The following is a 27,346-nucleotide window of genomic DNA, read 5'->3' as shown; positions in this document are numbered from 1 at the left end:
CATGTCTATCCCTATTTCAGACTGACAGTATCAAACTTCCTGACAACGGTAAGCACACCTAAGTATAATGCAAGGCCCTCTGAGATCAGAATTATAAAATTAGAACGAATAATAAATGGCACATGTAAGTTGGGAATTGCGTTATATGGTGACCTGTATATCCCGGCTAGGCGAAGGCAGGTATCCCTGATTGATTCTGTAGACTGTCCTCCAATGTATTCCCTGGTCCAGGTACGGAGAACATGATGTTATAATAGCGGGGAAACGAGTTATGTCAAGGCGATAGTTCTCTTTCCCGAGATGATCGCCTTGGCAGTCCTGCGGGGGACGGGGGACCGTGTCGCATGAAAATAGGAAGAAACCAGCCAACTATCCTTGTTATGTGTTATGCGTCACACAGCGCGGTCAGTGCATGAGAAATCCCGAAAAATAAGACATTCGATTCGAGAAACTTGTCCATTGGTGTTATGAATGGACTCCTATTTATGAATTGACTCCTATTTAATATTCCTTGCTCCCCCCCCCTGTTAGGGTTGGTATGCGGGTTTCTTTGTTCTACCATTCTGTAGGGTCATACGGAGTACATTACGCAGATTTAAGACAAAGGGATTTCCACCTTGTTATCCCCTTGTTGTCCCCCCTGTCATTACTGCCCGCACCTATACAATATGAATCTCAAAGAGACAATCTCCAACAAAGAGTTCAGTGAGAATGTTTGTGTTGATGGCATTCATTCCGGCAGAAGGACATCACACATACCACTCTGGCAATCGTTCAAGAAATCCCCCAACATCGTGGGCTATTGCCTCGCGCTAAGCTCGGCAATTCTTCTCTACGGATATGATCTTGTCATAGTGGGGACAGTGGCTGCAATGCCTCAATTTCAGTAAATACTCCATCCAAAATAATAGAGAATTTCGTCGCTGCTGACACACGAAAGACTTGTTTTCGGCCAGGAACTCAATGGAAAGTATATCATCCCCTCGATGTGGCTTTCCCTTTGGAACGTCTCCAGTTGCATTGGCTTGATGTTCGGCTCCATCCTCGGTGGTTATTATCAAGATCGTCGTGGGCGTCGGATTACGCTTGCTATAGGCAGTTTCCTATCCACCATTGCGGTCGCAATATGCTACATCTCCGATCTACCAGACGGAATAGGAAGTCGTCGAGGGGTATTCTTCGTCGGTAAATTCTTCCAGGGGATTTGTATTGGCATTCTTCTGTGTGTTACACAGACGTACATGTCCGAGGTACTCCCTGTTGCTCTACGAGGACCGGTCATTGCATTCTATCCGATCTTCACACTTCTTGGACAGCTGGTTGGGTCGATCGTGGTTTATACTTCGCTTAAGCATACAGGCGCACAATCTTACCGGATTTGCTTTGCGTCGCAATGGCCGTTCTCGGCCGTTCCCTTTGTGCTAGCGGCATTTCTACCAGAGTCTCCAACTTGGTTGTTGAGAACTGGACGGACAGAGAAGGCTCTTAAAGCACAGAAAAAGCTTGATAACGATCATATCGACTCACAAGCTGTAATCGACGAGTTACAGGCGTCAATTTCAGCAGAGGACGAGGAGAGCGCAACCCATACATATGCCGACTGTTTCAAGGGAGTCAATATGCGCCGAACTATGGTTGTGGCTTTTGCAAATATGATACCCCAGATGTTCGGTTTGCAGCTGTTGGCAAATGCTTCCTATTTTATGCAGATCGTGGGTATGGGTTCATCGAATAGCTTGATATTCTTGATTTTGGGTATTGGACTGGGCCTGATTTCGAATGTTATCAGTCTATGGGCGCTGAATGTCTTTGGGAGAAGACTTCTTATTCTACTGACTCTGGGTATCGTTATGGTTCTATGGTTTGCCATTGGAATCGCAGGGATCTTCAAGGGAACAGTGACAATTTGGTAAGACTCTACATTGGACGCTTAAGACGATGAGCTGACTTGGTTGCACCAGGTATACGGCAGTAAGCATGATGGCTATCGCTATGGTCTCTGGTTTTGGATCGTGGCCTGCGTCCCATGTGGTTGCCGCCGAAGCGTCCTCGTTACAACTCCGAGCCAAGAGCCAAGGTATCGGGTGATTTACTAGTGGCGTTGGCACTGCAGTATTTGCCATCATCTTGCCGTATATCTATAACTCAGATCAAGGAAATCTCAGGGCGAAAACGGGGTTTGTGATGGCAGGATTCGCCGCAGTGGCAGTTGTCGGGGCATGGCTGGCTATCCCTGAAATGAAAGGTCGGACGCCAATGGAGATTGATCGCATGTTCTCGTTGAGGTTACGGACTCGGGCATTCAAAATTTGGCAGAGCGATGTCACACTTAGGAGCGAAACAGAAGACACTCATCCGCCCGCTAATTCATGATTGTTCTTTCTACGCAATTGAAGGTGGAACCGAAAGAGACCGGTTCGACGTGGAGACAAAGTCCTATTACTCAACTTGAGAACCAAATTTATAATTATTCGTTTTATCTGTCTCAGATTAGACCATTACCTGAGCTAAATATATAGTTGGATCCAATATTCTTCTGGTCGATCGCTCAATTTGACCTCGCATACACATCTGCCGGGCCCTGTCAGCAGTCTCGTAGCCGACATTAATATCAATACAATTGGACAGCTTGTCGGGATAAAATGTACCAAAAAGAAATATTAAAAAATCAGAGTACACCTATTCAGATGTTTTTATTTTTTTCACAAACCACAGATACCCAGCGATGCCCACCTTCCAAGGTTAAAGCCCCGGAGATCCTAATGTATGACTAATCTGGGATAGAGTGGGCAATGCGAGTCTAACCATCCTTTCTCACTTGTCATATCCTCGAAACTCATGTCGGATACCCCAGAGAGGAATAAACCTAGCAAACGTGGAACACGGAATTCCCTTTCGTGTGCACAATGTCGCTACAAACACCTTCGCTGTGATGGCCGTAAGCCTGTCTGCTCGCGCTGCGCCACAAATACAGTACAGTGCGTTTATCCTCTATCACGGCGACGTGGAAATCCAAAATCGGCGAAACCCCGGTCGCCTGTCAGAGATGTCTATGATAACACCGTCGAGACATCACTGCAAACCTCCACTGTCTGTTCCTCCTCTTCTACCGCTATAAACGGGGAAATTGAATCAACTTCCAACTCAGCTGCTTCATTTTTGAGTTTATATTATGAGTTCTTTCACGCGGCCCATCCTTGTGCCTTACCTTTTCAAGTTCTCAAGACTCGGCTCAACGAAGCGAATATTCAGCCTCTGCTTCGAGTGATGTCTTATATCGGATCTATTTTTGATATTTCTTGTCCGTCTCAGTTGCTAGAATTTTGTGCTCAACGTGCTCAGGACTCAGTGGTCGAAATTCGGTCATCAATCCGGCCTCTTACACCATTTGACGTTCAAGCTCTGTTGCTTTATTCTATCGCTGTCTACTGGTGCAATGAAACAGAAAGTGGTGTGGAGCTCCTTGACGAAGCAATTCGCATGGCAGTAGCCCTTGGGATGAACAAATCGGAATTCGCCCGAAACCACGCTGAAGCTGATTCTGTACTAGAGGAAAGTTGGCGACGAACTTGGTGGGTGATTTATATCACCGATGCCCATATTGCCGGTATGTCCCCTAAACATGATTATTTCCCCCAATTTACATTTCTGATAACCGCAGGATCTACCCATACGTACCCGTTCCGAACAAGTGGCATTGAAATCACTACCGACCTTCCTTGTGAAGAGGAACAGTATGAAATAGGGGTAGGACAACCGCTCTATTGCTTTTTAGAAGTTTGAGTTGACTTTCATTAGGTCATCCCCACCCCACGATCCCTAGATGATTACGAGAACAGGGAATTCCTTGACGAAGAAAAAAGTGATTTTTCCTCCTATGCGGAGCTTATTGGCTTGACCCGCGGGATTGATCGGGCCTTGTCCCCGGGCAACAGTGCATATGACCAAATATACACTACAATGGCTGCTAGCTGCGACACTAGTGTTCGAGCATGGTGTTCTCTTCTTTCTCCTGAAAAGAGAGAATTAATTCATCCCGATGGATCATTTGATGAGGTCATGTTCAAAGCATTCTTCATTATGCACACGTACGATCTGCACCTTTCTTCTCTGTTGTCTATTTGCCTAACCGAAGTCTAGATACACCGTTGAAATTCATCGGCCGCTGTCAGCGTTGACTCACAGTGCGATCGAATCCGTGTCGCGCTGTGCTCCATTGGCCCCGTCGGCACACCTCAAATGCAGCAACGCGAAGGAACGTGACCTGCATACTGTCAAATGTACACAGGCTATTAATAGCATTGATGAACTGTTGACTCTGCCCACTAATATGACAACCCATTCTCCTTTCATCATTTGCATGATTGCCAATGTGACTATTGCGCATCTTTCGGCTTGCAGGTTCATCTTTTCTGGCGACCGGCGAGCCAAAAGCCGGGAGAAGATTCGTCTGACGATGGGCACTTTGAAGCGTCTAAGTGAGCACTGGACACTAGGCAAACGGACCTACCGCGAGATCGGGATTATCGCCCGAGAATTGCTATCTCTCACAACGGATCCCTCAGTTGGTTTGGATGCCGTTGACCTGTCCCTTCCGGGTCCAACTTCACCTGCATTCCCACCATTGGACACGTTGCCTGACGCCAACTTTGACATTTGTGCCTTTTTTGATACGGATGCTCTTGGCCTAACCGAAACGAGTTCATTTATTTTACAATAGATTCCATGACGGCTTACCCTCCAATGATAGCCCTACAGATTTTGAATCGCTGATGTGATTATCCCGATGCTTTGACAGTGTTCTATCAATAGCTTCGATACCCAGCTATTCTCATTTGCGGTACTCCTCGTCAATTTGGATGAGAGCCCCCATACCGTCTCTCTCAAATGCTTCAGTATCGATGATCATGGTAGCAATGAGCGTCGCCGGCTCTGTCTTGCTAGCATTATCGCTGATGCGATGATGACACCCCGGCGCTTCAAACCAGCTTCCGCCTTCTTCGATGATTTTCATAGGATCTTCATTCATTTTGTTGAGAAGAGTCCCTTTGAGGACATACGCGCCAACGTTCGCGCCCCCGTGACGATGCGGGGGAGTTGACCCGTTGGGTGGGAATTCGACACGCAGGCTAACGATAGTCTTGTTCGGGATGCCGACCAGCTTGTACGAGTAGGAAATCTCGAGCGAGGGCATCGGGCGGCTGTATGTTCAATCAACTTCCGAGTGGGAACTTGGTTTGGTGCTTTATTTACCTGGAGTCGTAGGTTGGTTCCTGCATATTGGAATTTGAATTTTTTGATCGGAAGGATGTCTCTGGTTCTGATGAAGATTTACTAACCCGGCGGAAGTACGTCAGTATTTATATAGGAGATTGGTCAGATAGTATAGTCTACTTTCCAACGTCACGGTAAAGGATAGACTGTTCGGGTGTCCGGGAGTAGCTATAGGCTATCAACAGATAGCCTACCGGGTACCAGAAATAAAGTACACACGTGGTTCTTCGCACGAACCTTGGAAATACCTTCATTTGACGAATTATTCTCCGTGGCTATTCTCGCAACTCTCAATTTGTGTGCTGGGGATAACCGAAATGCTGGCGCCATTCCCGACCGGACAATTGGTGATATCTCACAGGTTCATTATACGGTCTGCAAAATAAGCACGCATTACGATGCAAAGAGGCATCTTCCAATGCTTCTTACGTGTTCTGAATTGAGGAAGGGCCAACAAGCACTAGTAAGTGGTGATCGTTGGTCAAGGATATAATCTGCTTTTGACTGGAGCATACGGGTGGGTTCCAACGAAGACGACGGCATGCGTAAGGCCTCCTTTTGAGCGAAGAGATTTGTCAAAGATCGACAACGTTGGTCGATTGCTACATGCCAAACTAGAACGTCGCCTAGTGCGAACTAGAAGACTACAAGGGTCCCCTGTCCAATTCCCAATTCGGCCTGTGAAAAATAATTTCAGGGGCCGCCCGTGCATTAGTCGGAGGCAGCCGTCGGGTCAAATTTCTCGACACTTCAATATTGTTTTCCGGGATTTGGTAAAGATGTATTGGGTTTCCAAATCCCGGTCTACTAATCAGGTCCCTAGAACCGAGTCTCTCGATGTTGTATGGTGATCCTTTTGGCCCTTCTGAATCCCCCTTCAAACAAAGAAATGTACATCACATGACCCCTTGTTCATTTGCTACTCTTTTTCAATCGCATGTTTTCCCTTATTTCACAACCTTGGAAGACCTGATTCTCTGTCAATTTCATTCCCCAAAGTCTAGTAATGATCTCTGAGAAAGAGTTCTTGGCTCGCCTCCCTCGGTTCATCAGCCACTGGCTGGGCTATCGTGAGAATGCACCAAAGCCTCCCCCGAAATATCTCGTTCATTTCTGGTCGTTCATAGCCGCATTCTGTGGTCTATGTGTGGTACAGGGTATATTCAATTACTCTTCCTACTTCATTGAACGTGGCGTGCCGGGCATCATTGCTTCTTATGTACGTCTCGCTTTTTCCATGTGCCCTTGTCAGATACTGATCCATAAGTAGGGAGCATCAGCAGTTCTCGTATATGGCGCCATTGAGAGCCCTCTAGCACAACCACGCGCGCTGATCGGTGGCCATTTCTTGAGCGCTCTGGTCGGCATCTGCATCTCGAAACTCTTCAGCTTAATGCACAATGAAGAAAAGTTCGACTCTTTGCGCTGGCTGGCCGCTTCGCTTTCGTCTGCGGTTGCCATTGTTGTTATGCAAATCACCGAGACTACCCATCCCCCGGCCGGCGCGACGGCTCTCCTTCCAGCAGTGGACGAAGCTGTGTGGGCACTATCTTGGTACTATCTGCCAGTGGTCTTACTTTCATCGACTATGATTCTGATGGTCGCTTTGGTCGTGAACAACATTCAACGTCGCTATCCCGTTTTCTGGATCAGTCCACCCGCCCCGAAGCCTGTTCTTCCACAGGCTACCAATTAGAAATACAGCCATGCGCCTTTATCACAAGGTGACTATATAGATGTCGAGGGATTGCTGGGGAATGACAGTGGATATTGAGACGCAATCCCTTATGAACAAAATGAGTTGCGCAGGAATAGACTTGCCATGTCTCTTTGGGTGGCAAGTGCAGTGTCAGAGTTTTAGGGGCTCAGTATGACCCCGTCGGATTTACTATGACCTATTGGTAAAAAAGAGTTGTATTCAACATATTGTCTAGATAATTAATTGTCCAAATCAAACAAGAACTGTCACGGAGTACGTACTCCGTTCTCCGTAGGTTTCCCGTTGGTTTTCCGTCGGTTGTGACACTCCACAAGATCGTCATTGGCCTCGCCCCGACCCGCGTTGCCGTGGCGCACGGGTTGCCAAGGCGGCCCATCCATCGATCGCCGAGGGCGGGAACCTTGGAAGGTGGAAACGCAGTTCAGATCTGAGATCTGTATAACGTGCATCCATAGATATCTGTCGCCATCTGCAACCCTTATGCACCGTTTCAGCTTCAAGGGCTTTATGGTCAAATCCGATCTGGCTGAAATATGCGTCTGTTTTACTCGGCCGAGAACCTGAACATAAACACCCATGTTCACAAATGCGGGTAATCACAGGCCCTATGTGGAGCTGAGCTCTAGTCGTATAATCCTTTAGGTATCTACGTACGACATAGGCAGCTAGGCCGAGAATACTCCGTAATATAAATGAAGCTTTGCGAATGCGACCCCACTTATCAACCTTAGTATAGTGTAATATTCTTAAGCTATCTACGAAGTACAGTCTGTTAATGGATAGTTTATATGTATATACTCTACCATCATATAATAACGCTTGAAAACTAAGTGGTGAGATGTATCTATGTCGGAATATGCATATGCATATGTGAACTTGAAAACCCGGAGCAATAGCGGTAAATAAAAAAGACCGAAGCCCCGTGTGGCAAATTTCGTCGCTCCACTAAGCTTTGGTTTTTTGGCTACTGCGATCCTTTGTACAGGGGTAGCCTGCATAGGCCCACACTTGGCTCCAAGCTGGTTCTGTGGCAAGTGGGGGATGGTCGTTTTTCTCCTTCCAGTTCACGTAAGGGACAATAGCTACAACATGACAGGGTGTATACGAGGAATGCGCCAATTTACAATTTGTTGTTTTGCAACTTCTACATCCATGGTTCAAGAGTCACGGCATTGTACTTTCTGTAGCCACCGGTAGAATTATAAAAGGTGGCTGAGTCAGGAACACGACTACTGTTTACTGTTTACTGTTCACTCATTATATTATAGGTCTACTTTCATGGCTAAATTCTCTCAGTGTCCTTGTACATTTCATCATTATGCAATATCACGCCAGCCTCGCAAATACGGTCTTGGCCCGTCCGAATTCGAATACCTAGTCAGTAATGGTCTCTATATTGTCGGGATTTGAATGATTATTGCGTCCTCGATCCATGACTCAGACATTATAGATGCAAGTGCATGCATTGGTGGACCGGAGATTTCCTAAAATACCCGTTTTTAGCGATGAGGAAACCAGCATGATATGCAGTAAGATTTTAGCTTCGGGATACAAATTGGCAGGCGATGGAATCCGTCAGGAACAGCCGAGAGATACATATTTCTACCCCAGGTGTTATATTCCATCGTTGACTCGTGCAATGATAATCTATAATGTCTATCTCAGTGGTCAATGAAGCTGAACTATCTATATTGATTTCATATGTACCCGCGTAGCACTCAATTACAAGCGAATTGATTTAGTCTGAGATAGAGAGCCCACATTTTCTGTAACATAACGGTGATGCACGTCACGGTGATCCTTCTTCATTCCTTGTTTAGACAATCGGGGGGCCCGTCTGCGAGCATCTAGCCTAAATGACGTCCTACTAAGTGATGTATCAATCCTTGGAGTGCCCAATCCAGGAAGGGGATATAAAGTGCCCACTAGATTCAAGACACTTCGTCAAGCGAGCTGTCGATCATGCACATCGGACATCAGACACGATAGGTCGTATTCATCGTTGCCAAGGAATGTTTGCAAGATATCCACTGTGGGTAGATTCAGCCAAGCAAAGAACCAACGTGGCTTTGTCGTATCCGCTTGATATGGCCATTTGAGCTAATTCCACCCGTCTTCTCTTGGTTTGAAGTAACCTCACGCATATGGTCCTCAGTCTAGAACTCTCCGGGCGTCCGAGACCAGCCGCTCTCTTGACTCTTGAAACAGGAAAATGTAGGCGACTGTGGGGTTTTGGAGTGTATAAAACGGTAGTTCTTCCATCGATAACTTCTTGCAACCCAGGATATATACTTTGACGAGATGTCTATTATATATAACAGCACCGAGGCTCCGCTCAACCCCATGCCCATCGATTCAGCATCGTGGCCTATAGGACTTGCCGCTTTGACCGAAGCAAGTACGCCAGTCCTGTGGACACTCACTGCGATTGTCGGAGCTTCGCTTCTCGCCTGGCTCAGAAAGCCCTGGACAGACGAAAATGGTCACCAAATCCCCAAGGGCCCGCTAGGGCTTCCTATCTTTGGTAAATTTAACGCTGGCATACACAAAGGGCACGCATTAACATAACTTACAGGTTCTTTTTACTCTTTGACTAGATATCCTGAGTTGACTCTGGACTACTGGGCGAAGAAGTTCGGGGACCTATATTCTATCTGGCTTGGAAACCAACTGTTCGTCATTGTGTCTGATCCAAACATTGCCAAAGATCTCATGGTTACCAATGGGAACGTGTTCTCTTCCCGCAAAGAAATGTTTATCAAAAGTCAAACCATCTTTGCCGGTCGAGGCATCACTGCTACTCCATACAATGACCGCTGGTAAGTTTATCCTAAACTTCGCTGAAGCCGCTGCTGACCCCATTCAAGGCGCAAGCACCGCCGTATTGCGGCCACATGGTTGAGCCAGCGTGCCGTTGACTCGTACTCTGCTGTCTTAGATCGCGAGTCGCTCTCCTTGGTAAAAGCATTGCTCGTTGAAAGCAAAGGAGGCTTGGCCCCCGTCAACCCTCAAGTGTGTCAATCCCGTTCCTCAATCCCCCCAGCAATTACTGATTTGTGAAGCCTCATGCCGGTCGTTGTTCTCTAAATAACATGACTACTATCACTTTCGGTTTCCGAGCCGACAGCATCCATCACCCGCTGGTGGGACGGGCCTTGAAGCTCAGCCGTGAATTTATGTATGCGCGCGGTCAGATATTTATTCATCTTGACAACAGACTGACTAAGTTACTAGGAATTGCACTGGCCCTATGTCGAACCTTATTGATTTTGTTCCTATTCTACAGTATCTCCCATCCCCATTGTACAAACGCGCCAAGAAACTGCACGAAGGCTTGGTCGAAACATATGGTGGCTTTATCAAGGAAACAGAGCAGAAGATGAAGGAAGGCAAGAAGGTTCCGGACTGTTTAGCTAAGACTATGGTTGAAGTCCGTCTCAAAGAGGACCTTGATGATTTGGATATGGCAATCCTTGCATCGGCCTTCATGATTGGCGGTGTTGAGACGGTAAGTTACTACCATCATATCACTATTACTATCCATCACTGACGCCTCATTCAGACCGCCGCTATTATGCAATGGTTCTCTGCTCTTATTCCTGCCTACCCTGAGATCCAGAAGAAGGCCCAGGAAGAACTCGATCGTGTTGTTGGCCGTAACCGTCTCCCTGGCATTGAAGATGAAAAGAATCTGCCGTATTGTCACGCTATCATCAAGGAAGTCGAGAGAGTTCATAATCCTTTCTGGTTAGGTACTCCCCACGTTGCCAGTGAGGATTTTGTCTACCAAGGAAAGTTCATTCCTAAGGATACTGTGGTCGTTCTCAACACATGGACTATGCACTATGATCCGGCCCGTCATTCTTCCCCCGAAAAATTCGATGTATGTCACCCATGGCCAGCCCTTTGAAAGACCTGTTTACTAATAAACGAAAAAAAGCCCGATCGTTATATCGACGACCCCTTGACATCTGCCGACAGTGTCAATGTCGCTGATCCTATGAAGCGAGACCACTGGATGTTTGGAGCTGGGTAAGTACTACCTTGTATACGACAAAACACAAAGCCCAACTAATACCTGTTAGTCGTCGCATTTGCCCTGGAATGATTGTGGCTGAGCGTGAGATTTGGCTGACAATCTCCCGTATGTTGTGGGCATTCGATATGTACGAGATTCCAGGGGAGCCTGTCGATTTGAAAGAATACGATGGCCTCTCTGGGCGCTCTCCGGTGCCGTTCCGTATCGGATTGAAGCCACGACATGAAAATGTTGCGAAGCTACTAGAGAAAGTTGAGATTTAAATTATGTGTGGCAGGCAGGATGAGTGATTAAGAGACTGAAGATAACTGGGATGGCGTTCTCCCACGATGGGATTGCAGATATGTATGGAAGATCATGAATTCAGTACCTTTTTTCTCTTGATATATATACCTATACGTACCGGATTTTCCCTGGCGGGTGGGGCTTTCCTATTTGAGCTGCCGCCGCTTTTGTGAGGGTGCTCAGGCTCAAGCTCACTGAGTAGATATCAGCATGGGCTCAGATCAGTGATAATGCTCAGATTAATCACGTACAGATGACTGATCCTCAGTATGTGCTCAGTGATGCTCAGTGTCCAATCAGTGAGCAACACTAATGCCCTCAGCACGCCTCAGCACACCGCAGGCTATACCCAAAAGGGATTAGCCCCGCAGGTAGTTTATACTGTAATAGCTAGGTCGTTGATAACATTGCTGCTGCCCTCATTTTTTGGAGCACTATATCCCACCAAGGAAATACGCCATGACAAAGGGGCGCAGGAAAGAGCGGAGAACTCCGTCCGTTTCAGGATATTATCGCCCTCTGTCTTTTAATTGAGAATAGCTCGAGCCCAAAGTCTTAGATATAAAAGCAGACCGTATACCAACATTAGTATATAATTTTTCACAAGCCTTCTATTTAAGAACCTCTTACCTCCTTGATATACTATCGCATTCTTTTACTTTGAATACATTCTCTGCCTCCAGGACATACCGTACTTAATCATGGGTAAAAAAGGCTTTTTTACTAAGCGCGATGAGATTGCTAAGACAAAACGCCGTTTACAGCGAGAAAAGAATGGCTATATTCCTAGAGCCTACAGACAGGAGGACTTAATTCGGGAGAAGGACAAGAGGCTAAGTTTACATCATAAAACTGTAAATCTTTGGTGGAAGTGAGTTGAGCTGCATATAAGGTGGCAATTCCTTCCCATTCATGAATAAGGCTGACCTTCCCTTAGTTTTACTGCAGATCCAGAGAATGGGTTTGAATACTACAAAACTTCCCTTGGTTGTCCAGCTCCAAGTCATGACATGATCAAGCAATTCATTCGCTGGTACACTAGTTCTATTCAAGGACGACTGAACGAGGATGAGCTACCCACGGTGAGAACCGTGAGTGCGCATGCCGAACGGTTTTTTGGTGGGTTTGAACAATTCACAAAAACTAAAATCGTTCTAGATGATCGAAAGGAAATAAAAACGGTTAATTCATTTGTCACTTACCGTCTGATATTATCATAAGCCATTCTAACCTCGAAGTAGTGGATAAAAAATACCTTGACGGCAGATGGCATCGTTATCGACCAAAAGAAAGAGAAGCTCAACTTCACAAAGCAGGATTTTCTGATAACAGTCTCGTCTTTGTGGCAGACAGATCACCAAAATTTTATTCCTGGGTTGCTTAAGGTCTTTGTCTTGTTCGCTCTTCAGCTGTACCTCTTCACTGGGGCAAGAGTCGGATCTTCTATACAATATCTTTGAGAACGGACTCTATATGAAAACGGGAAGCAGTATGGCTTATCGATGTAATATGTTTGGGATTCTCTACCTCTCTGAGGTTAAGTGGCCGAATCGGTGGCCGAAGCTGTAGTAGACCAAGCATATCATTGCGAGGAGCCCACAAAGACCAAATTTGTCTGGGGTGGAAGCCCTGGCAAGCCATTTGACAAAATTTGACGCAGGGTGAGACATGCTTTCAGGTGAGGCAATCCTCGGTATTGTAGGATTATAGTATATTTTCCGAAAGGCTGACCGGAAGCAACTTTGATGTTGATGCTGTTCAGATCAGAGCCCTCTTTCATGGCTCATACTAGAGATGACCGGTTGACAATTGCAAACAATTGAGTCCTCGGCAGGACATCAACGACAGCAGTAAAGAAAGCATCTCGGTGTCAGAGCCAAATGGCGAAATATAAGAAACCACAAGTCCACGCGGACAACTTCACGGCCTGTGGAACTACATTGTTTCGTAACCGTACACATACTGGATAGAGAGTTGGGTCGTAGGTAGTACTTAAATATCCATGGATATTGAGATCATATAGCTCGAAGGTTCCACGTTGATATCAAGATCAAACCTGGAGGATTATGACTTCTATATCCCCCCCCCCCCCAAATATTTCTCAAAACATCCTATCAACCCTATCCCCAGTCTCTAAAAGGCCCCTTAAGGCTTCTCCTCCCCAATCATCGCGAACCACCTAGCCTTTTAATCAATCCCCGGTTTCCGATCCCTCGGATTCCGCGGCTCCGGTTCAAGGAAACCGCCATCCGGAAGGGGGATTTTTTTCTTTCGAGCGATATTACTCAATCCAATAGAATAAATACGACACCCATCCCAGATAACCAAACCAAGTCGTCGCCACGGTTTCATGTTCGTCAGCGAGTAGCATGCAGGCACTGTCCGCGTGAGATTTATACCACTGAGATAGAGGTGTGCTATGTGCCAGTGATGCGAGGCACGGTGTCTCGGCGCGAGCATCCAGGCGGATGTTAACTCTGTGTCCTCGGGAGGATCTGGCGTAGCCCAGAGGCTGATATCTTGTGACTGTGTGGGTGGCAGGTCAAATGATGGGAAGAAAGGTATTGATGTTTCTTCTGGAGCGGGCCAGATAGTTTGGGCGGGTTCTTCTGCTTCTGGGCCAGTAGGCAGCCAGTTCAGGGTCAGACCTAGATCTGAGAGGACGGCGGATACTGTCCAGAGTCTTTTGGCTGTGCGATAGTCGATTTCGCTCCAGGTGTTGTATGCGTCTAGTTCCCGGATTGAGGATTCGTTCCAGTTCCATCGCTGGGTTGCTGCTTTGCGCAGGGGGGAGTAGTGATGCAGATGTCAGAGAGCCCAGTATGTGCGATACTCTTCTGTCCAGGTGAAGGGTTGGCTGGCATTTTGGATTTGGAGTGGAGGTCCACTTATTGAATCCGCGGGGATATTATCAAGAGTTTTGATGAGACCTTCTCGCATAATAGAGAGAAATTTGCACGCAAGCCGCTGGATCTGCGCGCCTATCTTAAGTATATGCCGTGATTCTGTGTACCCTAAAGTTGGCGGATCCTCGCATGTGTCTGGTGATAGTGCTCAAGATCCGGGCATTGCAGTGAAGAGATACTGAGGTGCCAGATGTTATAGCATAGCTTTTGTATTTCTAGCATATAAGTAATCGGATTTAAGAGGATCAGCTCTTGTATGATGCGGGTAGGCTGGGCCTGGAAGACGGCATGGAGTCGTCGAGATGCTAACAAGCTGTTTTTAATGCCTACAAAACTTCAGGGGGCAGTTTCTCGAAAGAATCCATGTTGTAACTTCTTTGAGCGGTGAGAGAGATATGTAGAAGGTTAGATTCTCTACAACGATCGAGATCTAACTAGTCAAATAGCTAGGTGAAGCCTGGCAAACCAGGCAACGGCATGTGATCGGCACGTGGCCACCACAACATAACTGAAGAAACTTTGGGCTGGGAAAGGTAGATGAGAAGGGGGGAGCTTGGAGATATTGAAGGGTTGCACGTGATGGGATTAGCGTGTCGCATTTTATTGATACAGCGTTCCTAATGCTTAAGGAAGACAACCAAATTCTACTTTTATAGTTGGGATATATATAAAGCGCAAAATTTACATCGTTCAAAAAACTCGAGTTCAATTTGAGAACTATATAGACTGCTTTCACTCTCTCAAATTAATGAGCGAGCTATACGCATAGGAGCAGCTTTGAACCAAGCACCCCAAGTAGCATACTCGACTCTTGGTGGAAGATCCACATCGAGAGCAGAGTCCCTTATGAAGCTGTGGACGTCCATCTTCTCAATTGGGATGAACCAGCCTCCACGGTCGAGCCTGGGATCTTTATTCCACTTGGTGTAAAGAAGCCAGACGACGAAAAGTAGAATCACAAGCGGCGCAGCAATGTAGTTCATGAAGAATGTTTCAGCATCCTTTGAAGCCACAGAGACATAAAATTCCGCGATGAGACACAAGATATTGAGACCCAGACCGATATAGCTCCCAACCACACCAAGGGGAGCGGCATAGGCAAGCTCGTTCACGCTGTGTCCGTTATGCGCCCAGGCGGAGCGGAAGCGGATATGGGCAAGGCAGATACTTCCCCAGATGAAGAAGTCGGAGATACCAGACAAGGCAAGAAGCCAGTCGAAAATGGTGCTTCCTGATGGCGCCTCGTTGATGAAAGCGAGTAAACCAAAAGCAATCTGCAGGATAATACAGTAAAGGGGCCGACCACCTTTGTCAATATATGCCATGAATCTCGGTGCCATGCCTCGGGAGGCCAAAGACTGGATAGTACGGCTTGAGCCATATGTCGCGGAGTTCGCCACGCTGATAACTGAAATAGTGATGATCGCATTCATAACAGAGGGCAATCCAGAGATACCGGCATTCTGGATTGATACGACAAATGGAGAAGCCTTGGTGTTGGCGCCAGATGCTCCGAGAAGCCAGTCGGCGTCAGAAGGAACAATCAGGCCAACTATAAAGGTGCCCAGGACATAGAAGATCATAATGCGCCAGAAGACCTGCTTGGATGCCTTGGGGATGGACTTGGCGGGGTTTGCCGCCTCTGCAGCAGCAAGGCCAGCCATTTCTGTACCACCGAAGGCGAAGGCTGCTGTCACAAAGACCGAACAGAACCCTCTGAATGTTGTGAATGCACCAGGGTCATGCCAGTAATGGGCTCCTATGTAACCTCCGTTCGGGGCGCCACCGCAATCGATCACAATTCCAAGGATGATGAAGCCAATCACGGCAATGACCTTGATCATCCCCAGCACGAATTCGACTATATGCCGACGTTAGTATTTATATATCTTGTAAAGATATAAATGCTTTGTCACCTTCTCCGTAGCCTCGAACTCCGAAGAACTGGATCGCAGTTAGAACGACTAGAAACACTGCCACCCAGATTCCGCTGTTCAAAGTTTCACTCCAGTACTGAATTGTCAAACTTGCGGCCGTAAGTTCGAAGGGAAGAATGATGAGCCATCCAATAGCGTAGTCCCAGCCGACTGCGAATCCCCTATCATAAAATGAGGAGTCAGTCTTTTGACCATGAATATAGCACATGAACACGGAAAACTCACCAGGCTGGGCTAATGAACCGTACGCAGTATGTGAAAAAGGCTCCGTTCACGGGATATAGCACGGCCAACTCGCCCAAGGCCTGAATTGTAAGAAGAAGCATTCCTCCAACGATCAAGTAGCATAGTAACAAAGACCCAGGCCCACCCGTACGGAGAGCAGACCCCCAGCTCCAATAGCGCCACCTTACTGAAATTAGCATCAGAAGAAAAGTAAAAACCGTCCGAGGACGCATACCAACAGCGATCATCTGCATATGGCGGTTCTTCAGGTTCCGCTTCAGCGGGTTGAGTTCACCGACGCTAACATCATCGTGAGCTGAAGGGAGACTTTCAGCTGGCTCCACAATAGTGGGTGCTTTCTTCTCGACGTCTGAGTCCATGGCGGTCATGTTTTCGAATTTTACACCAACGCCGGCAACAAAACTTATCCACGGCGAGTGGCAATTTATATGAAAGCCCAGCCGCAGATAACCGTCTGACTTGCATCCCGCCTATGATAAGAAAGGCAGTAAGCTTGATTTGCTCAGCTCGTGGCGTAGTAGAGAGTTCGTATACGGAGTAGATGTGATCAGACTGCAAGATGAAGATAAGACTTTGTGTACTTCTCACGACCCGTTGATATGGCCAATCGTGGCCAATCAGGAGGAGAGCCCAGAGTTCTTGTTTGAGCTTAGTTGACACGCTGCTCTTGGCAACATGATCTTCCCCCTATTTTGCGGGGCCAATTCGTTCTCTCAATGGTCCTCGCCTGAAAATACGGAGAAGCTCATCTGTTTTAGGAACTCGGGGTAAACCTAGTTGGACACCAATTCTAAGACCCCAGATAAGCCCACTTTGACTTTCAAACATGGGGGTGAGGTAGGTCTAGGGTTGCAGTGTCGAAACCCATTTCCAACTTCACATGCCGGTGTTCAGCTAGAAGATAGTATAGAGCATAGAGAAATCCGCATCTAACAGATATTTGAAATACGCTTTCAACTGAAGTGAATCCGATCAGATGCGCATTTCGCGCGCCATTCTCACGCCATGAGGCGTGCCCGAAGAGGAATCTTTTTCCTGCCGTTGGCTGGAATCTCCCACGTCAATACTACGCTGTGTTGAACGGTTTACCCTTATCATCCGCCAATATACTTTCGAGGAAAGGAAGAGATACACATCACATACGCGTTAAATTGCCCGGGCGCTGACGATTGGCGGTGCCTCCTATCTCAGGGGCAATGAAACGCCGACAGCCTGTAGAACTGCAAATACCCGATATGGTACCTCCGAGGTTGTCTCAGTGTTCGTGGGATAGATGGCCATAGTAACCAACATCCTAAGGAGACATTTCTATTGAAAGATATCATTTCATGTGCGATCAATGTATCAAACAATTGCCAAAAATATCAAGTCCAAAAGCTCGCAGAAAACCTTCCTGAAACAGACGAGCCCTGTCTCTAACCGAAGTGCGGCAAGGGCGTGATGTTCTACCTATCCCAGTGCAAGCCACGGAGATGGCCACGGTTGCCTTCAATCGACACTCGCAATTACTCACGCAACATGATCTGCAATGTTATACTCCGTCACCGCGCGAATTTGATTGCTTATGAAACTAGGAAACAGTCCCCCATTATTTCAATCACAGCATACAAAATACTCTTTGAATATGCCCATTTCGAGCTTGCTGTTCTGTATCTTGCCTTGATCACATTCTTCAGGGCCTTCGGCGCTACCTTGTCCCGGTGTACATCATCTATACGAAGGTAATGAGCCAAGAACAATACAAAAGCTTCACCCTCCTCCAATGCTTGAGAAGAACATTGACCGGAGCTTGGAGGAAGCGCATGTGCTGCATCTCTAACGAGTACAACGCCATCTTGCTCCCACGTTGGAAGAGGTAAAGTCCATATTGGATACATGCTTTCAACATGAAGAAATTGAATAATCTTTATCAACAGGTTTCTTTCAAACAGCATTTCTCACGCAGTTGACAAATCACATCAACCATTGCGAGTGTTTCGAGATTAGGACATTCTTCGACCTCGTAGGTTGACCAATCAAGGGAATCCTGGCTGAGAGACGTGATAGCAGCAGACATCGAGCTTTCTGAAAAGAAGTATCCGAAGAACCCGTTCCCACCAAAGACAAAATACATGGACCCCGGTTCGACAACTTCATTTACACCTGCCGCAGGGATGAAGCCCCCAACCCCGACGAGGCCTCTGTCGACATTTAGTCACGGAAACACACATAATATGGTGAATGACTGGATCAAGTGTTTTAATTTTCTACTTACTCGTAGTTCGGGGGATATGGGTCCTCCGTGGTAGATCATCTATTAGATATCTGATGCATTTGGGTATCTCTACAAGTGTTGGTTGTCCGTATGAAGCTTGACAGACCCCTCTTTGGCAAGCTCTTTACCCTCCTGCAGAGACGCGGTTTGGCAGATCTCTGTTTGCTTATCTTGCAGAGATGCTTCTTCCGCGTTCTAGCGCAGGAATTCTTTGTATCATTGATGTATTTGGGTGTTCACTGTTCCTATGTAGTGTTCTAGACCCCTCTTTGGCAGTATCCTTGCTCTTCTCGTAGCCTCATGTTGTTTCACTTGCGGCTTCATGCTGCGCCGTGTTGTGTTAGTATCTTCTTCTAGTCGAGCTGTTGCTCATCTTGCTGAAGATGCTTCTCCTGGTTTCTAGGGGGGGTTTAGGGGGTGGTCCACGAAATTATTCAAAGAGCTTCATGTCAGTAGCTAGATGACCATCTCCATCTATCTACACAGATTTCTCTTCTTTGTTCGTAACGCTCTCACTTTCTTTCTCATTGTCACATTGTCTGTATATGTGCATCATTTTTTGTCCTTGTAAAGTTTAGAGGGTTTTATGGCAGTAGCTAGATCATGATCAACATTTTATCTCAGACAGATCTCACATTGGTTGATCATCACTCCCCACTCTTCCTATCAGAAGACCGAAATCTGAAGCAGAATAACGCAGCAGCTGCGATATCTTCACAGTGCTTCGGACAGGTTTGGTGGGGTACGTTGACTCTTCTCATAACGACTATGAAGATGGGAAGTCAACCGAAGCGTACAAGCGTCATTCGATATAGATCCTTACCTATTTGGGCCTGGCCTTGCCCAATTGTAGAGCTAGAAACACCACTCGTGCTTCTAAAGTCTTGGACTCGGCTATATGTACTTGATCGCGATCTTATCTTTCCTCCTTCATGAAACACTCCTAGTTAATAATAAAATCCTCCCAATGTCTATGGCAAAAGACTTTACAGAAGAACAGGACAGCCAAAGAAATCTTCCTAATTGAGAGAACTTGGTGCAAATATATAGGCACTGGAAAATGAGAGCAAATACAATAGTAGCAAAAAAATGCATCGTTTCAGCGTCTGATTACACGAGTAATTAAATCCAAGAATGCGGAGTCATAATCGAATACACCATGTATATCCCGGTTCACATCACAACACAGCAAGAGTTTTGCTTCTTGGCCTGGAATTACTTGTGTTAATACATTCAAGTGAAAGCTACCCTTGACCCTTGATTTGCATACCTGGGTATAGAATTTCTTGCTCTGACTTGACAGATCGTCACTCTTCTGAACCAGGGTGTCGATCTTCTCACCGCGCTCCAGGACACTTTCGATCTGGATATGGTTAGCACATATAATGGGCTCATACAGACCTAAGAGCATACCGTCTTGTGAAGGACAATCTTGGTTTCGTCAAGCTCCTGCTGGATCTTCATGATGCTGTCGGCCTGGGTTGGGTCCTGGTACTTGACGATATATTCCTTGAGCTGCGGCAGGGGGCACGCATTCTCGCGCAAAGATGGGTCGGAGAAGGCAGTGCGTGGGTACTTGGCAAGAAACTCGTCCACAATCTTGCTCAAAACCTGGTGGGCCACCAGGGCAGGATAGTCCCCATCTGTTACAATAACACCGGCAACACCCTCTGTCCGTCCGTAAGTATGGAATGTGTAGGCCTTCTCCTCAATATCCTGTCGTTGGCCCGGCTTTGTCCTCTCGGCGACCGTTCGGGTGAAGAGCATGAGGAATTCATCGTAGCTATTAAGCGCTTCGCGGTTAGTGACCTAGCTGTGTCGGACCAAGAGAGGAAGGGTGGATATACCTCTGACGAGTAAAGCGCGAAAAGCTAGTGACAATTAGCGGGTTGTTCCAGTCAGTTGCAGGGCGGGCATATGAAATTACCCGTTGAGGTCCTTTTCCCCGCATAGCTCGACAGCTGGCTTAGGGTCGTTCCGGAAAACCTGCGAGGTTGATAAATAAGTACCGTATCTCAGCTAATATTCAATCAAATCCAAGCTGTGATAAAACATACGCCCATATAAAGAATCTTCATGGTGACAGGGTGTTGTCCGCACAGGGACAAGGAGGCAAGTAGGTGTTGGGGTCAGTGGGGCGTTGCGTGGTGGTAGGTGATTATCAAGGAAACACTCTAGTGTCAAAGAATTAGGCAACTCCTTTATATTGTGGGAGATCAGCTGTATGTTCAGCTGGAGTGGCGAAGCAAAGTGACAAGTGTTAGGCCTAAAATAGACTCCTGAGTTGCAGATAACAATGATGCACTGGACCCTCTGGATTATGGCCTGAGGCATGGGGGGTACACCGCTCTTGTCATGCGACCAATTGATGTTGGGAGCCTGCGGGCCTGGCCGATAACCACTTTGGGTTCCCTACAATATTGTACATTCTTTGTCGCTCAGCATAACTATCACATCTTGATCTTTACATTAACTAGACAGCCCTCTCCTAAACATGGACAGCATCGCAGCTACCGAGTCACAATGGCTGTTACAACTAGCAGCCATGCGCCAGGCCATTGCCGATCTGAAGCTCCCCAAGGACCTTCCTCATGAAGCGATCGGCTATGGAAGTGATATTGATCTGGATATTGACGACGACTACTCATCCCCGGGAACAAATGATGATGTGTGGGATATCATCAGCTCGGATGATGAATCTTCCGATGACCTGGATGGACTCGACGGACTTCATGTCGCACCAGGATCCTCCTACAATCGATTCTGGCTTGAAGATAAGTGCCAGGATTTGGCTATGCGGAACTCAACTATGGATGCGACGGAGCTTGCTGGGCAAGTCATCGCCACCCTGGCTGCTGACAGCAACGACGAAGAGCTACAAATGTCCTTGGCCGAGATTGTGGGATTCGATGACCTGGATCTGGTGATTGAGCTGATTGCACACAGAGGAGAAATTCTGTCGGACAAGGGACCCTGCTTGGAATCCCAGACAGATGGGCTCATGGCAGGTAGACTCCAAACACGAGCAGAGAGAGAACATGCTCTGCAGCAGCGCGACTTCGAACATAAGAATGCAGCGTTGATGCCGGCCCAAACCCGATCGGAGCCTTCCTACCCGCATGTTTTCAAACAACACACCTCTGGAAATACACTTTCCGCCAATGGAAAGAAATATGGGCTGCCTCTGGGTAGTGAGCAGATTGAGGAACCAAAGTACACCGAATTCGCGATTCCAGCGTCGAAGGTCGGAACACTTGGAAAAGGAAGGAAACTGGTGGAAATCTCTGAAATGGATGGCCTTTGTCGGGGTACCTTCAAGGGCTACAAAGCCCTCAATCGTATGCAAAGCTTGCTCTACGATGTTGCATACAAAACCAACGAAAATATGCTCATTTGCGCGCCGACTGGTGCGGGTAAAACGGATGCCGCCATGTTGACTGTTCTCAACGCCGTGGGAAAGAACACATCTCCTAATCCGTTAGAAAACCCAGAAGCGACTGAGTTCACTGTCCAACTTGACGACTTTAAGATTGTCTATGTTGCTCCCATGAAGGCTTTGGCTGCTGAGGTGACGGAGAAACTCGGAAAACGTTTAGCCTGGTTGGGGGTCAAGGTCCGCGAACTGACTGGTGATATGCAGTTGACCAAGCGGGAGATCGTTGATACCCAGATCATCGTTACTACCCCTGAGAAATGGGATGTCGTAACGCGGAAAAGCACTGGAGATACAGAGCTTGTTCAGAAGGTCCGCCTTCTCATTATTGATGAAGTCCACATGTTGCACGATGAGCGAGGAGCGGTCATCGAGTCCTTGGTCGCTCGAACCCAACGTCAGGTCGAAAGCACACAGTCTCTGATTCGTATTGTTGGTCTATCGGCTACCCTTCCGAACTATACTGATGTGGCGGATTTCTTGAAAGTAAACAAAATGGCCGGCATGTTCTTCTTTGATCAATCATTCCGGCCCGTACCCCTTGAGCAACACTTCATCGGTGTTAAAGGGAAGCCCGGCTCCAAACAATCTCGTGACAACATTGACTCCGTCGCCTATGAGAAGGTTCGCGACATGATGGAGCGAGGCCACCAAGTCATGGTTTTCGTCCACTCACGCAAAGATACCGTAATGACTGCCAGGATGCTTATGCAGCTAGCCGCGGAGGAGGGTCGAGAGGATTTATTCAGCTGTCATGATCACGAAAACTATTCGAATGCCCTTCGTGATATGAAGCATGCCCGTGCGCGTGAACTGCGCGACCTTTTCGCTAGCGGATTTGGAACCCATCATGCTGGAATGACTCGAAGCGACCGCAATCTGATGGAGCGAATGTTTACAGAAGGTCTAATCAAGGTGCTGTGCTGTACTGCTACCTTGGCGTGGGGTGTTAACCTCCCCGCAGCCGCAGTTGTTATCAAAGGTACTCAGTTGTATAACCCCCAAGAGGGTAAATTCATTGACCTGAGCATTCTCGATGTCATGCAAATCTTTGGTCGTGCAGGTCGTCCACAATTTCAGGACACCGGTATTGGATTTATCTGTACTACTCATGACAAGTTGACTCACTACCTGTCTGCGGTGACTGCGCAGCAGCCCATTGAGTCGCGGTTTTCTGGTCGACTTGTGGATAACTTGAATGCCGAAATCTCACTTGGAACAGTCACATCTGTTTCAGAGGCTGTGCAATGGCTTGGCTACTCGTATCTCTATGTTCGCATGAAACGTGAGCCGAGAAACTACGGAATCGAGTTTGCCGAGTTGCGCGATGATCCAATGCTTGTCCAAAGGCGTAGGCAGTTGATCTTGCAAGCAGCACGAGTGCTACAAAAGAGTCAGATGATCATCTTCAACGACAAGACCGAAGATCTCAAAGCCAAGGATGTTGGTCGTATCGCGAGTCAATATTATGTATTACAAACCAGTGTCGAGATTTTCAACGACATGATGCGCCCCCGATCCGGTGAGGCAGATGTACTCAAGATGATCAGTATGAGTGGAGAATTCGACAACATCCAATCCAGAGACAGCGAGTCGAAAGAGCTTCAGCGACTGCGCGAAGAAGTTGCGCAGACTGAAGTTGCCGGAGGAAATGACACGCCACACGCAAAGACAAATCTCTTGTTGCAAGCTTACATCTCTCGCGCCAAAATTGAGGACTTTGCTTTAGCATCCGATACTGGGTATGTTGCGCAAAATGCGGCACGTATCTGCCGTGCTCTCTTCATGATCGCGTTGAATCGTCGCTGGGGCTATCAATGCCAGGTTTTATTGTCTCTTTGCAAGTCCATTGAGAAACAAATATGGCCCTTTGATCACCCTTTCCGGCAGTTCGACTTGCCTCAGCCGATCCTACGTAACCTCGACGAAAAGCTTCCGACTACTTCCATCGAGTCCATGAAAGAAATGGAGCCTGCGGAGATTGGTCAGCTTGTTAATAACCACCGCATGGGCAACACATTGGCCAAGCTCTTGGACAATTTCCCGACTCTGAGCGTCGAGACTGAGATTGCGCCGCTCAATCGCGATGTGCTTCGTATTCGCCTTTCCATCTACCCTGAGTTCACCTGGAATGACCGTCACCATGGAGCATCCGAATCCTTCTGGGTCTGGGTCGAGAACTCGGAAACATCAGAAATCTATCATCACGAGTACTTCATCCTAAGTCGGAAGAAGCTTTATGCTGACCATGAGCTTAACTTCACTATTCCGCTGTCTGATCCCCTTCCCAGCCAAATTTACATTCGTGTAATCTCCGACCGCTGGCTGGGTGCCGAAACCGTTAGCCCGGTTTCTTTCCAGCACCTCATTCGCCCGGACACTGAAAGTGTGTATACTGATCTACTCAATCTCCAGCCACTTCCTATATCTGCTCTCAAGAATCCCATTCTTGAGGAAGTGTATGGACAACGATTCCAATTCTTCAACCCTATGCAAACACAGATCTTCCATCTCCTTTACCACACACCAGCCAACGTTCTCCTTGGTTCCCCAACTGGCAGTGGAAAGACTATTGCAGCCGAGCTCGCAATGTGGTGGGCTTTCCGTGAGAAGCCTGGCTCCAAGGTTGTCTACATTGCACCCATGAAGGCCTTGGTCCGTGAACGAGTTCAAGATTGGCGTAAGCGTCTCACTAGGCAGATGGGCTTGAAGCTTGTTGAGTTGACCGGTGACAATACGCCTGATACACGTACCATTCGAGATGCGGATATTATTGTCACCACGCCTGAGAAATGGGACGGTATATCACGTAGTTGGCAGACCCGTGACTACGTCAGGAAAGTCAGCCTCGTGATTATTGATGAGATTCACTTGCTCGGTGGTGATCGTGGTCCCATTTTGGAAATCATTGTTTCCCGAATGAACTATATCGCTTCTCAATCCAAAGGATCCGTTCGACTGATGGGCATGTCCACCGCCTGTGCCAATGCTTCGGATCTAGCCAACTGGCTTGGTGTCAAAGAAGGACTGTATAACTTCCGCCATTCAGTTCGCCCAGTCCCCCTCGAGATTTTCATCGATGGGTTCCCTGAACAGCGTGGTTTCTGTCCCTTGATGCAGTCAATGAATCGCCCAACCTTCCTCGCGATCAAGAACCATTCTCCAGATAAGCCAGTCATTGTCTTCGTTGCTTCTCGACGACAAACTCGTTTGACTGCTAAGGATTTGATTAACTACTGTGGTATGGAGGACAATCCTCGTCGATTCGTACGAATGTCTGAAGATGATCTGGAGTTGAATCTCGCGCGAGTGAAAGATGATGCTCTAAAAGAAGCCCTCAACTTTGGTATTGGTCTGCATCATGCTGGTTTAGTTGAATCTGATCGTCAGCTGGCAGAAGAACTCTTTGCCAACAACAAGATCCAAGTTCTGGTCGCGACCAGTACTCTTGCATGGGGTGTTAACCTTCCAGCGCATCTTGTGGTGGTCAAAGGCACACAGTTCTTCGACGCTAAAATCGAAGGTTATCGGGATATGGACTTGACCGACGTTCTGCAAATGCTCGGTCGTGCCGGTCGGCCGCAGTTTGACACATCCGGTATTGCACGCATCTTCACGCAGGACTCAAAGAAGGCTTTCTACAAGCACTTCCTCCACACCGGTTTCCCCGTTGAGTCGACACTTCACAAGGTCCTCGATAACCATCTTGGCGCTGAGGTATCTGCTGGAACTATTGGAACGCAACAAGATGCACTGGACTACTTGACCTGGACATTCTTCTTCCGTCGATTGCACAAGAACCCGTCATATTACGGTCTCGAGATCTCTGCAGAGGAACAAAACACCATGGCAGCTCAGGCCACAGCTCAAGATTTCATGGTTGAATTGGTCGCAAAGTCGCTCAATGATCTCGCAGAATCGTCCTGTGTTCTCGTGGACTCGGTCACCGGAGAGGTCGATTCCACTCCCTTCGGCAAGATCATGAGTTACTACTACCTGTCACATAAGACGATCCGGTACCTCGTGTCCCATGCCAAGCGTGATCCGACTTTCCAGGATGTCTTGAGCTGGATGTGCTCTGCCACCGAATTCGACGAGCTGCCTGTCAGACACAATGAAGATCTGATCAACGCTGAGTTGGCCGAGAACTTGCCGCTTTCTATTGACTGCATGGGCGACGCGCCCCTATGGGACCCACACACCAAGGCCTTCCTCCTCCTGCAGGCCTACATGTCACGGATCGATCTTCCCATCACTGATTATGTTGGCGATCAGACATCTGTGCTCGATCAAGGTATTCGTGTCATCCAGGCCTCAATCGATGTCATGGCTGAGCTCGGGTATCTTCCTGCGTGTCAGATGCTCATGACCCTCCTACAATGCATCAAGTCGGCGCGCTGGCCTGAAGACCACCCATTGTCGATTCTGCCAGGCATTCCGACCGAGAAGCCACCTAGTGGTCTCCCGGGAACTCTTGTATCGCTCTCGTCACAGCCTGTTGGTGCAGTCGCCGCTCTGGTGAAGAAATTAAATCTTCCATTTAACTTCACTCGCATTACGTCCCAGCTGCCTCATCTGTCGGTCGCCATTGCAAATGTTTCTGCTAAGGGCGTGGCTGTGTCTTTGACACGGCGTAACCAGCCCACAACCCCAGAATGCAAGGTCTACGCTCCTCGATTCCCCAAACCACAAACTGAGGGCTTCTTCTTGATTGTCTGCAGTGCTCTTCCCAATGGGATGGATGGTGAATTACTTGGCCTGAAGCGTGTTTCTTGGCCACCAGTGTCTAAGCGCAATGGAAACGGCAAGGACAAGGGCAACCATGGTGCTAGTTCCAGTCGCGCAGGAGCTGCCAAAGATAACAAGGTTGACGTGTTGACCGTTCGCTCAAATATTAAATTCCCCGAAGGCATCCTCGCGGATTCCACGAGTACGAGCACAGCTCGGGTGAATATCAGAGTCATCAGTGACTCGTACGTTGGGATGGCATGGACTCTTTCCAATATCGAAGTTAATTTGGATACTGGCATCGATACGCAGACTGTGGCGGAGGCCAGCGTTCCAACGAAGGACTAAAACCAGATGCTCAAACTATTTATTACCATACGACAAGTCGATGCATTTGCGAAAGGTACTGGACTAAATGTAAAACACCGACAATGAATAACATGAGCCTTTCAAGGAATGGATTGAGATGTTGTAGGAAGTATCAAGACCATATTTGGAGAATAGAGAACGATAGGTACATGTAG

The 27,346-nt window shown here is 47.5% G+C and overlaps 8 protein-coding genes across 8 annotated transcripts; 4 read left to right on the top strand and 4 right to left on the bottom strand.

The window, feature by feature from the left end:
• Positions 1-668: 668 nt before the first annotated feature.
• Positions 669-4,720, top strand: LCP9604111_2461 (MFS transporter; the record flags this gene model as incomplete). Its single annotated transcript, XM_039069941.1, has 8 exons — positions 669-886; positions 941-1,909; positions 1,962-2,077; positions 2,150-2,245; positions 3,218-3,607; positions 3,662-3,747; positions 3,799-4,088; positions 4,141-4,720. The coding sequence occupies 8 exons, from the start codon at positions 669-671 to the stop codon at positions 4,718-4,720; spliced, it is 2,745 nt and encodes a 914-aa protein (XP_038931213.1).
• Positions 4,721-4,831: 111 nt separating this feature from the next.
• LCP9604111_2460 (cupin domain-containing protein) lies at positions 4,832-5,279 on the bottom strand (the record flags this gene model as incomplete). Its single annotated transcript, XM_039069940.1, has 2 exons — positions 4,832-5,201; positions 5,254-5,279. 2 exons carry the CDS (start codon positions 5,277-5,279, stop codon positions 4,832-4,834), a joined length of 396 nt encoding a protein of 131 aa, XP_038931212.1.
• Positions 5,280-6,280: 1,001 nt separating this feature from the next.
• Positions 6,281-6,970, top strand: LCP9604111_2459 (HPP family protein; the record flags this gene model as incomplete). The annotated part of the gene is made up of 2 exons (XM_039069938.1): positions 6,281-6,493; positions 6,545-6,970. The coding sequence occupies 2 exons, from the start codon at positions 6,281-6,283 to the stop codon at positions 6,968-6,970; spliced, it is 639 nt and encodes a 212-aa protein (XP_038931211.1).
• A 2,367-nt stretch (positions 6,971-9,337) lies between these two features.
• On the top strand, positions 9,338-11,296 carry LCP9604111_2458 (cytochrome P450; the record flags this gene model as incomplete). Its single annotated transcript, XM_039069937.1, has 8 exons — positions 9,338-9,518; positions 9,570-9,813; positions 9,862-10,006; positions 10,057-10,172; positions 10,229-10,502; positions 10,557-10,877; positions 10,935-11,026; positions 11,080-11,296. The coding sequence occupies 8 exons, from the start codon at positions 9,338-9,340 to the stop codon at positions 11,294-11,296; spliced, it is 1,590 nt and encodes a 529-aa protein (XP_038931210.1).
• A 2,209-nt stretch (positions 11,297-13,505) lies between these two features.
• LCP9604111_2457 (uncharacterized protein) lies at positions 13,506-14,182 on the bottom strand (the record flags this gene model as incomplete). Its single annotated transcript, XM_039069936.1, has 2 exons — positions 13,506-14,095; positions 14,152-14,182. 2 exons carry the CDS (start codon positions 14,180-14,182, stop codon positions 13,506-13,508), a joined length of 621 nt encoding a protein of 206 aa, XP_038931209.1.
• A 782-nt stretch (positions 14,183-14,964) lies between these two features.
• LCP9604111_2456 (uncharacterized protein) lies at positions 14,965-16,766 on the bottom strand (the record flags this gene model as incomplete). The annotated part of the gene is made up of 5 exons (XM_039069935.1): positions 14,965-16,085; positions 16,141-16,322; positions 16,387-16,466; positions 16,532-16,569; positions 16,622-16,766. 5 exons carry the CDS (start codon positions 16,764-16,766, stop codon positions 14,965-14,967), a joined length of 1,566 nt encoding a protein of 521 aa, XP_038931208.1.
• Positions 16,767-19,834: 3,068 nt separating this feature from the next.
• Positions 19,835-20,739, bottom strand: LCP9604111_2455 (palmitoyltransferase YKT6; the record flags this gene model as incomplete). The annotated part of the gene is made up of 6 exons (XM_039069934.1): positions 19,835-19,870; positions 19,932-20,024; positions 20,075-20,444; positions 20,509-20,532; positions 20,589-20,647; positions 20,719-20,739. 6 exons carry the CDS (start codon positions 20,737-20,739, stop codon positions 19,835-19,837), a joined length of 603 nt encoding a protein of 200 aa, XP_038931207.1.
• A 416-nt stretch (positions 20,740-21,155) lies between these two features.
• Positions 21,156-27,170, top strand: LCP9604111_2454 (RNA helicase SLH1; the record flags this gene model as incomplete). The annotated part of the gene is made up of 1 exon (XM_039069933.1): positions 21,156-27,170. One exon carries the CDS (start codon positions 21,156-21,158, stop codon positions 27,168-27,170), a length of 6,015 nt encoding a protein of 2,004 aa, XP_038931206.1.
• Positions 27,171-27,346: the final 176 nt, after the last annotated feature.

The sequence above is a fragment of the Penicillium roqueforti genome, assembly GCF_015533775.1.
Source record: "Penicillium roqueforti strain LCP96 04111 chromosome Unknown scaffold_03, whole genome shotgun sequence".
Taxonomy (NCBI): domain Eukaryota; kingdom Fungi; phylum Ascomycota; class Eurotiomycetes; order Eurotiales; family Aspergillaceae; genus Penicillium; species Penicillium roqueforti.
This window is presented reverse-complemented; position numbering and strand designations above follow the sequence as displayed.